Below are 14980 nucleotides of genomic sequence, written 5' to 3' on the forward strand. Positions count from 1 at the left end.
AAGTCAAATGCCAGAACCACCTGCAGAGTACATAATCTGGGAGTGGGTGGCCTAGAAGGGAAATAGTGGGCACCTCCCTCGGGGTTACCACTCCCACTGTCAGCACAAAAACCAGGACAGGGGAAGGGGTGGCTAGACAGAAAGGCACCTCCAGTAGGTGTATGGGCTAGACAGTAGGCTGGTTGGGTTGAACTAGGCTTCAATGCCCATCAACATGTGCGAGAGTTAAATGGGATGTGGGACAGACTGGACAAGCCTGCGGTACATACTGGCAAGCATGGGAACCAGGGTAGGGGGCAGAACTGGTGGGGGTTATGGGGAGTCACCCCAATTAGGCTGCAACTCCAACTGGTTTGCGTGAGGACCGAGTATGAAGTGGGTAGGATCAAGCTGAACTACAATACCCATTGGTCCACGAGGAAGACAGGGCTGGAAACAGAACGGACCCAGCAATCGCAACGACCAGCATGTGCATAAGCTGATTGGTGTGACAGATGGTGTTGGACTCTGCTAGCAAACTCACACAAGAATCAGGTCTGGGATCATCTCAGATAAAGTTTCTTTGGAGATCCGTCCAACTGAACTGCTGATCTTAGAACCCCAACCATGAAGAGACTGTCAGCCAGTGGACTCTGAATAGGTTTCATTGCGATTGGAACTGCAAGATTGGCAGCAATCCAGAACTGATGGACTAACAAAACTGAGCAGGACCCTCGGAGCGCGCCTCCCGTTGGGGAGCTGGGATGGGTGGGAGGTTGCGTGGGGCTTTTCCCTTTGTTACTTCCCTAACCCCAGATACAGGGAAAAATGATAATATTAGTGTGTAAAAAATGGTATTACCCTCTTTCACCCTGTAGCCCTTGACCCTTTGTACGCTAATCAACTAAGTAAGATTATTAAAAAATAATTTAAAAAAAAGAAAAAAATGAATAGTCTTTCTATAGCTAAATAATAATCCAAGCTGAGGATTTTAAAAAGTGTTATCAAAAGTTTGAAACTGAAAATGTTAGTTCCTAGGTATAGCTTATACTCATGGATGAAGGCTTTACATTAAGAAAAGTTTCTTCCACTGAACTTCATACTTAGAATGCATGCACTGTCTGTGTGTATACTACACTTCAGACAAAAGTAAAAGAAACAAATTCTCAATCCATTAAAAAGGCATCCTCCAATATGCAGATAAAAATTGTCTCCTATTCAGGCAAAAATTTTCTAATAATTTATAAATGTATACAATGCAAACCTCAAAAAGAACTCAGGCTTGGCAAGCATAGGCTGTTGGGTCTCATAGCTATGCTTCAGCTTGCATTTAAAAGGCAAATAACTACTCTGAAATACTGAATGTCTGCTAAAATAAGAATGGTCCCTTCAGTAATTCTATAATTTACCTTTCTTAGCTCATTACAGTTACCATTCTCAGCAAATTTATCTAAAAGCTGATAATGTAGTAAATTAACATTCTTATGCGTTCCGTGACAGGCTCAGTCCAGCTCTGAGTCCTCTGGGTTTTCTAGTACTGGATTCCTCCTCACAGACCGGTCATTATTATTATATCTCAATGCAACTTTTCCTGAGTGATGTGTGAATACAGGTTATCAGATAGTCTGAGAATAAGGTATTCAGACCATTCTGGTAACTCCATAAGAAATTAGTACAGAATGGAATATTAGATCCAGTAATCTCAGCCTGCCCATAAGCAATTATTTACAGACATAGAAGGTTTGTAAGCTCAGTCTTCCCTCGATCTGCTAGCCCTAGCGCGGCTGTTAAACTGAGCCACAGTCCTGCAAGGAACTGGAAACGCTCAGGAAACCATACTTAGTAAACAACAACATCCCAATCTGAGCAGCTCTGATGACACTGAATATTTTGCTATAACCTGGAAATTTCTGTGACTTCCATTCTTATAGAATGGGACCTCTGTGACACTTTTTGCTCCCAGCATCTTTACAGCAGCCTGATCTCTTCCATTAAACACAAGAAGGTCAGGACTGGTTTGGGGAACAGCGTAAGCCACTGCTTGCAACATCAGCATTCCATATTGGAGTGCTGATTCCATGCACAGTTGTTCTGATTCCTATCCAGCGACCTGCCAATGCACCTGGGAGGGCAGTAGACGACAGCCCATGCACACGAACTCCTGCTGTCCTGTATCCTAGCTTCAGCCTACCCCAGCCAAGGCTGTTGTGGCTCTTGAGGCAGTTCAGCAAACTGAAAATCTCTCCCTGCCTTTCCCTCTTTGTCTCTCTTGCTTTCAAATAAGTACTACTACTACTAATAATAAAACAGACAAAAAAACACAAAGGTCCATGAAGCAAAAAAAAAAGCATCATGCCTTCCTCTGTCATATGTACTACACTTTTCATTTTCATATTTATTAAGAGGTAATAAAATTGTTAAATACCTATATAAATTGATTTCAATCAAAGGTTGGTTTCCCCCAAATAAGTGAAAAGAGATAAAAGAGTCAAAATAAAATAAAAAATCTTGACAAATGGCCATAGATACGAACAGATAAACTAATATGAACAGATAAATCAAACCATTAAATAGCTTAAAAAAAACAATTTTAACCTGAGTGCGGCACTTCCTTGAACTTATGAGACATTCAGTAATCACTGAAGTTGTAGAAAATTCCAGCTTTGGAGCAATTCCCTAAGGGGAAAAAAAAGATTACTATTAGACTTGTGCACTTTAAAAGGGACCATTAGTGAAAGATTATGACCTAAAGTAATAAACATTTATCAAGATTCAACTGCTTCATTTGTTAATAAAATTAATAAAAATGACAGCATAGTGATGATGCTAAACATTAGCAAGAAATAATTTCTTTCCTGATGATCCAGTTAAGATTGTTAGCGCGTTTCGGCATTAGCTCTTTTCAGTTTGCCACTCCAAGCCAAAACACCGGACACAGTGAGGCACGCAGGAGGTTTTATTCCAGCAGGAGTGAAGGCTCTGAGGACAGGGACGGAGGCAGAGAGAGGGGGAGTGGAAAAGAGATGTGTCCTGCCACAGTGGCATGCAGGGGATTCATGCAAAGAGGAAGTGAGGGGGGAGCAAGAGGAAGGAGGACCTCAGGCATGCAGGAACATGTTTTATTGTGGCCAGGAGTGGGCATCACAGGGCCATGAGGGACTGGTGGGGTCACAGGGGATTGGTAGGTGCAATGGTGAGTGAGGACAAGGTTGAAGGGCCACAAGGGTTGGTGGACAGCGCCATCAAGTGTGGTGCCAGGAGGTTGCAATGGTTTGGTGGAAACAAGGTTATGAAGTTGTAGCCAACTGGCAGACAACCAAATTTGAACCTAAAGGACACTCGAATCTTAAGGAAGCCGAGACCTAGGGGAGCCAGACATTTAAAATGGTACCAAATCCAGAATGGCGGGGCTCTTCAGGGCCATTTATTGTTCAGGTCACTCCTCACAGTGATTATATTACTTTTTTTGGAAGAGTAACTTTCACCTCTGAGTATTTCCCTAGCAATCTTCAAAAATTAAAAGTATGATACAATGATACATTCATAAATATGTAAATATACCTAATGGATTTCAGCTCCTTCTTCCTTTTACAACCTAAGACATACTTAAATGATAATCCAGCAGTAAATCTGTTCAGTAGTCTGACTTCGGCACTCCACAAAGTATATCTACATATCATGTAACCACAAATATAATTTTTGCTAGTTAAAATTTTTCAAAATGCAATATTTCAAATAGTCTCAAAATACAGCTTCTGGATTTGCAATTCCTGAAAACATAAGTCTTTATCAGTTCCTCTACCTTTTTTCATAACAGTATAGCATACACTCAGCATTGAGAATGGCTCAGAACTATGTACTTGCAAAATAAGGATCATCCCTGCTGTGTAGAAGGCATCAAACGATGAGCCAGTCTGCACCAAGATCCTGCGGAAGAACAGCATTGTGCTTAGCAACAGTGAGCAGCACCAACAGTGCCACCAGTCCCACAGGGCACTGCCCTGACTTCCAGAAGGGGCCAGGCTGACTCCTGAGAAGGAAGAGATCTTACAAACAGTCCAAGAAAATTCAGAAGAAATATGATCAAAGAATGTCAACATTAGCAGTCCTCTGGAGAAGCAGTCCCAGTTAAGCAAACTTCTTGAGTGCCCTGCATCGAGGCCAGGCCACTGCAGCCAAGCAGGAGCAGACAGCTACGCACCAGAGGGCAAGTGGCTGGAGTTCTGAAGAAAATCGAGGCCTGAAAAGGCAAATAAGTCCTACTTCTTGTAATAAAGGTTAAAAACAAACAACCCCCCCAAAAAAACAGGTTATAGAAAAAGTAAATCTGAGTTGCCCCAAGAAATACTTAAGTATCGTGTTTCTGTAAATATGCTTTTTTATTAATGATATTTGCTATATATGCTTATTAATTATGTTACTATGTAACACTGCTCCAAAACTGGACACTTTAAAACATGGGTAAGCAATTATAACCTCATATGGTTCCCGAGGGTCAGGAATCAGGCAGAGATGGAGAAGTTCTAGTCTGGGATCCCTCATGAGAATTCCGTCAAGCTGTCATTAGGGCAACAGGTATCCTGGGACTTGGGAATTGGCTTCCCATGAATGCTCATTCACTCAACTGCTGGCCAGAGACCTTCCAAGTTTTAATAAGAAAACACAGAGAGATTGCCGAATACCTTCGTGACATTGCAGTTAGCTCTCCTAAAGTGGGAGAACCAAGAGCAACCAAGGAGAAATGATGCTGCCTCAGAAATAAAGCATTATCACTTCCACCACATTCTATTCATCAACAGTCCGTACTAGAGACAGAAGGTTGGATTACTTTCCAAAGGAGGAGTAGCAAACGTTCTGTGCACTCCGATCACTAATTGCTTAATTTCCTCTCACATATCCCATGTCTTCCAAAAAAAGAATGTCCCATTCTTCTACAATTTCAACTGGAAATCCAAGTTGTTGGCTGGCAAAATCAAATCCTGACATAGATCAGGAATCCTCGGGCATCGTCCTTTAAGTACAACTCTCTGGATGTGGTTCCTCACAATCAGGTTGCTGAGCTAAATATCTGCACTAAATATAATGAATACACATGCGCAACACGTGTACTCAGGATAATTGCAATGGCCGAAAATGGGTGGTAAGCAAGAATTGCATGAAAGTTCTGTATTCCAGCCAGGGAAATGTTAGAAGTTTCTTCCATAGGGCTTAGGCCCACTTCTGCTCAGAAATAACTAGTCATCATGCCTGCCTCCACATTTTAGGTCCTTGTTCATATCCTGTGAACCAACTTCTGCAATGAGAGGTACACTGTGTGGAATATGCACTGTGTTGTCAAGACTCCAGAGTTGGAAAGAACTTTATATTTTGGAATGTCTTTTACCATTCCAAACCTGGTGGTGTTTCTTCCAAGAATGTTTTGTAAAAATTTCTTTGATTTACGTGTGAATCTTACTGGAGTTCACTCCAGTTGAAAATGTTACATACAACTATTAGGCGCAGAGACAATGCCCTTAAGCACATTAGAAAACTTAGTATTTGACTAAATAATTTTCTAAGGCAATATGTTAGCTTTCTTTAAGGTTTTAATAAAAAGAATGTGCCATCACTTCAGTTTTACCAACAAGTCATAATTTTCTAAACATTCCCTGGATTGATTTTCATTCAGACATAATTTCTTAATTTCTGCATTGTCTGCACTGGAAAGGCCAAGAATCTTCTAAGAAATCTCTGTTTAACAGCTTTCCTTTTTGTTTGTATCTCTCACATTATACTGTGAAAAAAGAAACCAGACCATTCCTTTAAACTCTGATCAAAACCTCCTGGGACACACCACCCATTTCATTAGGTATCTTGACTGCATTCCATATTACTACAATTGACTGTGTTAAAGCTTCATCCATTACTTAACAAAGATCCCCTCTCCTGTAAAGGCTCATCTGACAGCCTCTTCAACAATCTTCATGCTTCCACAAACATTCCACCAAAATCCTTCCAAGTTCTGTCTTTTCCAAAGAGCGGTTTATGCTACAACCTGATAGCTGATTTCCACCACAGTGAATGACTGCAGAGTGAGAGCAACGAAAAAGTACCAATATTGTGAGATTCAATTATTTTTGTCACATATTTGTACATTTTCATGGGGCTCAAAATGCTTTTAACACGCATAATATGCATTTTTGTGTTTGATGATACACAAACTTAATTCCAAAAATTAGCAAAAATGGAATAATCAATTAAATATCATGTGGCTTTCTCCATATTCCTTTTTATGACTTCAATGTTTCATTTAGTCACGTATTACTTCATGGGCTATTTATTTATTTTAAAAAATTTATTTTATTTATTTGAAACGCAAAGTTACAGAGAATGGGAGAGACAGAGACACCTTTTACCCTCTTGTTCCTCCCCAAATAACCACAACAGTCAGGCTGGCCCAATCTTAAATCAGGAGCTTAGAACTCCATCCAGGTCTCCCATGTGGATGACAAGGGCCCAATAACTTAGACCATCATCTGCTGCTTTCCTAGGTATCTTAGTAGAGAAATGGATTGGAAGTGGAGAACCCACACCTCCAAACAGTGCTCACATGGGAAGCCAGCATCACAGGAGGTGGTTTAATTTGCTGTGCAACAATACTGACCCCTGTTAATTATTTTTGAAATAATATATACTTATAATTTACCTTATAGTAACAGGCTTAGTGCTCCACTAAATAAAGGTTCAACAAATACATGGAAAAATACCATCACTGAGCAGGAAAAAAGACAAGGGCTATAATAAATAACTCAATAAAAAGATGCTCAACTTCACTTATAAACAATAAACTTTAAGAGTCACAAAATCATTAAAAACTAAGTAGTATATCATCCTCTTTCATTTATTTGAAAGACAGTTGCAGAGAGATTTCATATAGTAAGTGTTCAACTGGTGTCTTAGCCATTATTTTTACTAACCTCTTAAAAATTACTTGTATTAGTCAGGGTATGCCAGAGAGTGAGAACTGATAGATACATATGTATGACAGAGAAAGACACTGAGATGGATTTATTTGAAAGAATTAGACTGGTTCAGGGCTGCTGTGATGCCTTTTACACACATACTCCACAGTGGGGCTGTGCATTGCCAGGAGAAGGCGGTCTGGGAACAGAATGAAATGGGGGACACTGAGGGTTTGTATGACATAAATTAGGTGAATTCTAGAGGCTTCTGCAGACCAGACTACTGTACCATCAGATAACTGGGGGAGATATAATGGAGTGGATTGGAGGGGGAAAACCGGAGAGTCTCTCTGGGTCAGACCAAGGCACGTTCCACTGCACACAAAAGTCAGGGCTGGGAACAGAAAAAGCTGAATTAGACCATAGCACCCACCAAAATACAAAAAAAAAAAAAAAAAACCCTGGGACTGGGGGCAGGGTCAGGCTTAGCTGTAGCACCCACCAGCACATGCAAGAACCAAGGTAGGAGGTATGCTGGGCTGGTCCTTGTTGCAACACCCATCAACTATAGGTGGGACTGTGGATGTACCAGACTAGGCTAGGTTGCAGCACCCACCAGTGAAAACAAGAATCAGTAATGGGAGTGGGTAGGGCTGGGTTAAGTCACAGCACCCGCTGGTTCACCTGAGAGTCAGAGGTGGTGGGTGAACTGGCCAGTTAGCTGCACCCAGTGGGCTAGGCCTAACCCCACACCAGCTAGAGCACACGAGAATAGTTCTGAAGACCTCCCCGGTGACACTTCTTGGAGGACTCCCAACTGGACCACTGTACTCAATCCCCAATCTCAGGGAAATCACAGATACGTAGTCTAACCCTGGAGTACATGTTGCAGGACTGGGCCTCCACGATTGCTGATTTCTGTGCAACACAGAACTTACCCAGAGGCAAACAAAAGACAAGAATGCCAAATCATCTAAGCCAACAGCAATCTTCAAAACATGGAAAGGACAGGTTGAACAGCACACTGGGCCAGGTTTTACAGCACACACCTAGCTCTGTGGGTACACTAATGTAGACATGGACAGTCAAGGGCCCTTAGAAAGAATCTTTCACCCATGGTGCAAGGAAGTCAACTTCTCAAACCAATCAAGACCACTCAAGTAACACCCTTATCGAGTAACACCCTCATCAGGTCTTACTCAAGCTAATTACTTACTCAAGTAGTACCCTCATCAGATCTTATTTCTTCTCATTGGGGTCTCTAAGGCAACATCCAATGACCATCTTTGTCCACATGTGAGCTTATACAGACAGTAAGAAGTGGCAGACATCCTTTCATCCCCTTATCCCGCTTCCCCCTCTTCCCTGCAGAAACTAGAGAGAAAACTTTAACATGTACCTCACCTACTTTCTCTCCCTGCAAACCCCTACCAGTTGGGGGGAGGTTCACACACTATGTTCTTCATTTTAATCAGAGGCTCACACAGTGCATGAACCCCTCCACTTTGTAATAAATATTGTTTTAAGAAAAGAATCAGGCCACACTGTTACGGACGGTGGTAAATTCAAATCTGGAGGGCAGGTAGGCAAGGTAGAATTGTAGGAAAAACTTGATGTGAAATCTTGAGTGTGATATTTGTGTGGCAGGCCAGCAGGGTAGAAACTGAAGCATAATTTCAGTTACAGTTTTAAGGCAGAATTTCCCCTTCTTTGGAAAATCTCAGATTCTTCTGTTCAAGTCTTCAACTGATTAGTTCAAGAGCAATTTTTACTTAAATTCAATTGATTATAAATATTAATCCCAACTACCAAATACCATTAGAGTAACATCTAATATTTGAGCAAATAAGGAACCATGAATAACCAAAAGGACACATACAATTCCACTATGTCAAATACCAGTTCCTATACAAAATCTAAAATAAGATCCAATTAATTCATTCAACTCAGTCAAGTGGCATTATCAGTTGAATATCACTTATCCAAAATACTAGAGATCAAGCATTTGATCCCCCAAAAAAGTACAATAAGATGCACTTTATATTTTTTGGAATGTTTTGAGATTTCATAATAATAGCATATACACAATGAGTTGTCTTAGGATTGGAACCCTAATCAAGATAAAAAAACTCACTTATAGCACTTCATATGCTTCTTATCCACATTAACTTAAAGGTACTATTACATATACTTTCAGTACCCTACTTGATTGCAACCAATTAACCTGAGATCATGTGTCATACTTTACAGTTGTAGCATCATGTGACCACTCCAAAAGTTTCAGGTTTTGGAACTTCTGAGATTTCACAATTTCAAGTTATGGCTGTTCAACCCACAGTAACTATACCCTCCATGTGAGGTACTAGCCTAAGAGTTACATTCAAAGACAAGATCATCGGATTCTATGTTCACATGGTACTCTGTGCAGTAGAGAAATATCATCATCCCCAGCAGCACCCCATCACCACCACCACCAGGGTAGCCACAGCTACCATTATCTCACTCACGCTGATTCCCTATATTCTCTATAAGCATTCACAGGTTAAACAAATCTACCTGATAACCCTGTAATTCCATTATACTATGATTACTACTCAGTCCCTGAAAGTGGCAGGAGTTAATCCCAGATATGGTTTGAATACTTGCCACTGTGATAGGTTCAGAATAGTTGAGGAGTCCAGATGACTATAGAGAATATTAAGAAGTCTGAAAAAGGTCACGGGGCAATAAACTACAGACTAGAGCATTTAATTTATATTTAAATATAATTAATAGCATGCTTTATGTTCTGCTCTGTTCTCTCTGTGATTCATCTGTATATCCATAGCTGAGTGGTCACTCAATGAAGTTGTAAATGCTCTACCCTTTGCCTATGTGTGTGCAGGTTAGAGAATGCACCCAAAGCCGCAGCCAGGCCTCCAACTCCCTTGGCTTTCACTTTTTGCTGGGCCAAAGGTGTCTGCCTTACACATGCAGATGCTCAAGTCAGCCAAGCAATGTGGGGCACTTAGCTCAGCCCTTTTATTGTTCTTACTTTTAAGACCTACCAGCCAACTTTCAACGGTAGAAACAATGCCCTCTCCAATTAAAACTGCAATTGGCTTAACAAAGCTGTGGGATTTCACCAGCTGCAAATTGTATCCATCACCTCGAGCAGGCAAAATCTAACTATCTGTCCTACTGCCCAAAGTTGATTTTGATCCCTCTGGCAGCAAAGTTGTCGGTTTTTGCATCCAGTCCTGCACTAGCAAAACCACAATTCTGACAAATAGGGTACTCCTACCATTTTTTTTTTTTTTGCCAGCTTTAGAAGTAGTTAAAGCACAAACATTTCTTCATTTGTCCTGTCTTTGTAGTTAGTTTTTAATATGTTAGAGTTGTTCATGAAAATTTTGTTCAAGTTCATATTTGTTTTGAGCAGAGGGCAGAACTGTCACATTCTTCACACCACCATTATCAAAAGTCCTAATTTTCACAAAGCATGTGTTTTCCCTGGCAGTTAATGTGCTAGCCTCTGATACTGGAGTGCCTGGGGTTGAATTACCAGCTCTGGATTCTAACATCAGCTTCCTGCCAATGCAGACAATCAGAGGCAACTGATGGCTCAAGTTATTGGATTCCTGCCACCCACACGGGAAGCCTACATTGCATTCCAGGCTTCTAGCTCTGGCACAGACCCACACCTAGCCACTGCAGGACACTGGAGCATTCAACAGCAGATGGGAGCTCTCTCTCTTTCTCTCTTAGTAAAATATAAAAAGTCTTTCTTTTTTATCTTTTTGCCTTAGTAATTCAATATCTTTCATAGGTATGTGGTGGTTTTTGACCAAGAGCCTGCATCAAAAATTGATTCAGAAAAGAGTAACCACTTACTCGAAGGCCAGAAATCCTCCTCATGGTAACCTGGCGGTTTGAATCATGGTGTCCAGAAATCTGGTTTGGACCCGGGAACATGAAATCTCGTGTATTTTCATCATATGTAGACAGTGTTTCACCCACTACAAGAAAGATATCCTATGATTTAAATTATAACAAAATGTTTAGAAACAAAAATCATCCAATACAGTGTTTATATTGCCTGATGCCTTACTGCAATACCTGCTTCAGGGTCATGTTTATTTTCTAAGGTAGGAAAAGTAAAGATGTGTAAAATGGATTAAGATATATACTTTTCAGAAATATGTTGCATATTAGTAATCCTATTTGCTTGCTTTTTAGAGAATGAGAATGTTCATGTTAACTCACTGAGTGCCCACAAGTCACTGAGAAAAAAAAAATCATCTTTTATAAATACAGGCCACATTTGACACGACATCTTTACTCTCAAAATTAATTTCCACTCTACATTTTTCTATCTACCATTATAATCATATATTGAAAATAAGATATTTTGTAGACTCTATGGGGGCCTGAGTTAAGTGTAGGAATCAATATTTAAACTTTCCAGATTATTAACATTTAATAAAATATAATTTTCCATTTTAACATAAAGAATAACATGATTAAGAGAGAATTCTTCTATAATTACAGAAATCACTATCACTTAGTAACTGGTCTCTATGTTATGTATACTTGTTTGTTTACAATATTTCTTCCCATCCAATTTCACTAATAATAAAAAAAATAAAAAACAGTTGCTGAAGCATCAATTTATGATCTTCACAAAATATCCTAGGATTATGATAGATAATTTTCCATTTTTAATTATTATTTATTCTATTTTTAGAACAACATATCCAATGTCTGTTATGTCATTTTTCTGAAACTGTTATTGTATGTTGAGTGACATTTAAAACATGGTCCAATGGTAGAAACTCAATTTTACTCTTAGTTTGCAAAAAGTGAGAAAACAATGAGATTTTTTTCAAACATACTTCATTGAAACAAATTCCCATCTCAATTATCTTATCGATATATAAATACAATACCTGGCGGAACTAGTTGTATCAACTCAAACACTGCTGTATCATCTGAAAATATAAAGAAAAACGTTTTTAGATTAAAAAATAATAACAATGAGCAAAAATCAATTATTTGACTACAGTGATATCTAAAATTCATAGAGGCCAGCATCATGGCACAGCTGGTTAAAACACTGCTTGCAACACTGGCATTCCTTTTGGAAGTGCTGGTTCTAGCCCTGGCAGCTCCACCTCAGGGAAAGCATCGGAGGCTGGCTTGTGAAAGCATAAGGATGGGCCCTGTGCTTGGGCTCCTGTTAGTCTTTGGGAAAGCTAAGATGGAGTTCCTGGCTACTGGTTCAAATCTAGTTGTTGAGGCCATTTTCAGAAGTGAAAAAAAGATTTGAAACTACAAATGAAAAGGAACAATTAGTACCTAAAAACAGCAGCTATTAAAAAAAAACCTTCAGCTATTGGACTACAAAGGCTGGTTAATCCTGCTTCTGTAGTGCAGGCATCCATATGGGCAACAGTTCATGTCCTGGCTACTCAGTTTCTGATCCAGCTCCCTGTTAATGCACCTGGGAAAGCAGTGGAGGATGGCTCAAGGCCTTAGGTCCCTGAACCCACGTGGGAAGCCGAGAAAATTTTCCTGCCCCTCCAACCCCCGTTATGGATCAACTCATCCCTGGCTATTGCAGCCATTTGGGGAGTCAACCAGCGGATGTAAAATCTTTCTCTCCTTCTCTCTCTACATCTTTCAAATAAAAATGAATAAATCTTAAAAATAATCAAATGTTAGTATAAAAAAAAAACTGCTAGACTTAAACAATAAATTTTTTACAAAAAATTTTAGACATCTAGCCAAAATAAAACAAAGCGATTTTCAAGTGAAAGAACATCCAAGTGTTAAGAAAACTATTGAAGCTCATGATCTACACCAAAGAACTGTAAAACATAATATATTTTAAGACCCTCTCGGTAATGGGGAGGGAGAGCAGAGAGATCTTCCATCTCCCTAGAATGTGTGAGGATTTCTCTGCACACCCCTCCCAACAGTGTTCTACGCCTCACTGGGTGTCACATGCCTTGCTAAAGGTATAAACCAGTTTAGACTACCCTAAAGTCTGCCAATTTCAGTAAAAATTACGCTTCTGCACAATAAACTGCCAAACAGTAAAATGAAAATAGACATGAGATAGCTGAATGGTATCCTATAGCCAATTTAAGATGGATAGAAACCAGTTGTATACAAACTATAATTGAAATGTTAATGAAATAGTCTCAGTATGTGGTTAAGAATTCTCATTGTCTAACATATCATTCACTCATTACAATGTTAATTAACCCCATAATGTTGGAAACTGTTGTTGATGTTAGGTTATGGCATTTAATTGGACAGAATGATATTCTGCCAGCTATGTCTTCAGACCAGAGTTGGTCTCCCCAAGAAACTGTTGAACTGAGCTGGACAATTAGACATTGGACTCTATGCATGGCACATGCTTGCATTGAAAGAAACAAGACTAGATTTGAACTGTAATACTGCAATAAGGTGGAGCAATCCACCATGGGGGGGACACGGGGAGGGGATGGGGGAACATCAGAGCCTAAGAAACGCTGTTATAAAATAAAATGCAATAAAAATATATGTTTAAAAAAAAAGAAAATTATTGAAACACCCAAGGAAGAACTGATGTTAATATAAGCAAAAACTAAAATAAAACATAAAACTAAGCAAAGAATAAAAAGAACCAACTCAAGTAAAACAAAAACAGTATTTTCAGTAATAAGACACTGTATATACACCTACATAAACATGGCTCAATTATAACTTTTTTCAGTAATGATAATCATAAACTAAGATTGTGATGTAACTATATAAGGACATCATAAAATAGACATGTAAATGGTTTCAAGGCAAGAAGAGACTGTAAAAATATTCAAATCCTCATTTTAAAAATGAGAATAGAGATGTCTAAAAATACCAATAAAATGGTTGCAAATGCAATATAAGTATGGTATAGATATGAAGGAAAGCCTCTGTTGAAAAATGCAAAGCATAATATAGGGGAGTAGGAAATTATGACAAAGAAGTGTGTTAGAAGACTGTTGATTTCTTGAATAAGTCTTTGAAACCAAGCCCCAGACAATGCCTTAAATGCGGATGCTAGATGCCATCAGGCCCCAGTCTCCTAGCCAGGCCCCTGCAGCTCAGCTCACTGAATTGAGTGGCAAACCTAGCCCTGCAAGATTCTAATGACCGGACTTGGGACCTCATACACTGCTTCAACAGACAATACCATGGTGGCCAGTATGGTCTCCAGGGGGTTAATTTAGGGGAATTCCAAGTCTGGGCCGGAGATCTTCAGGTCTAGGGCAGCAAGCAATTACCGCATGCATGTCGCCCCGATGCTAAGGCCCCCTAGGCCATCCCGGTAATCAGACAACTACAACAAGGCATCCTGGTCAACTTGGCCTAATCTCACTACCGAGGACCTCAAGGACCATCACGATGAAACAGAAAAGGAACATATCGCCATGACGTAGTGACAAGCTTCAACACCTCACACCAAGGGCTTGCAGCAGCTTCACAATTTTGCCAGATCAGCTTTTGCTTCCTTGCAGCCTTTTGAAAAACCTCAAAGCACCCTCATTGGTGATGGAAGAAGTTCTTGAGGCCCACGGATCTGCTACTGGTTACATCTGTCAACATATTTACCTTTCTTTCCTTTACCCTCAAACCTGTCTTCATTACTTTGATTTAGCACCAAGGACAGAGACCAAGCAAAATGCCATTACCAGTTAAATATATATATATATGAGAGAATTACAATCTTAACATAAGTAAAAGACAAATTTGAAAGTGTAAGTCATTAACATTTACATATATATGAGCATCTATGTACTTGTACATGCATATAAATACAGGTATAGATACTTATGCATGTACTCAACATTTGTAATCTGGTCTGGCAACATGCCTTGGTTTGCTTTCTGTTGCTAGGACAGAACATCTGGAACCTAGGAATTTATAATAAAAGGACTTTTTGGCTCATGGTTCTGGAAGTGTGGAAGTTCTGAACATGGTGCTAGCATCTGTTCAACATCTGGCAAAGTTTTTCTTGCTGTAGTCAGCTTGACAAAGGGCATCACACA

The 14980-nt window shown here is 39.7% G+C and overlaps 1 protein-coding gene across 3 annotated transcripts in view; it reads right to left on the minus strand.

Moving 5' to 3' along the window:
- The window catches only part of SPATA6 (spermatogenesis associated 6), a 120690-nt gene that overhangs the window by 74025 nt on the left and 31685 nt on the right, over positions 1-14980 (minus strand). For all 3 annotated transcript variants that reach the window (XM_058681321.1, XM_004598486.3, XM_012930721.2), the window contains exons 4-6: positions 11849-11890; positions 10794-10918; positions 2575-2655 (exon numbers count right to left, since the gene is read on the minus strand). In XM_058681321.1, coding sequence (XP_058537304.1) covers positions 2575-2655; positions 10794-10918; positions 11849-11890 — 248 coding nt within the window. The remainder of the gene's footprint in view (positions 1-2574; positions 2656-10793; positions 10919-11848; positions 11891-14980) is intronic.

The sequence above is a fragment of the Ochotona princeps genome, chromosome 2, assembly GCF_030435755.1.
Source record: "Ochotona princeps isolate mOchPri1 chromosome 2, mOchPri1.hap1, whole genome shotgun sequence".
Classification (NCBI taxonomy): domain Eukaryota; kingdom Metazoa; phylum Chordata; class Mammalia; order Lagomorpha; family Ochotonidae; genus Ochotona; species Ochotona princeps.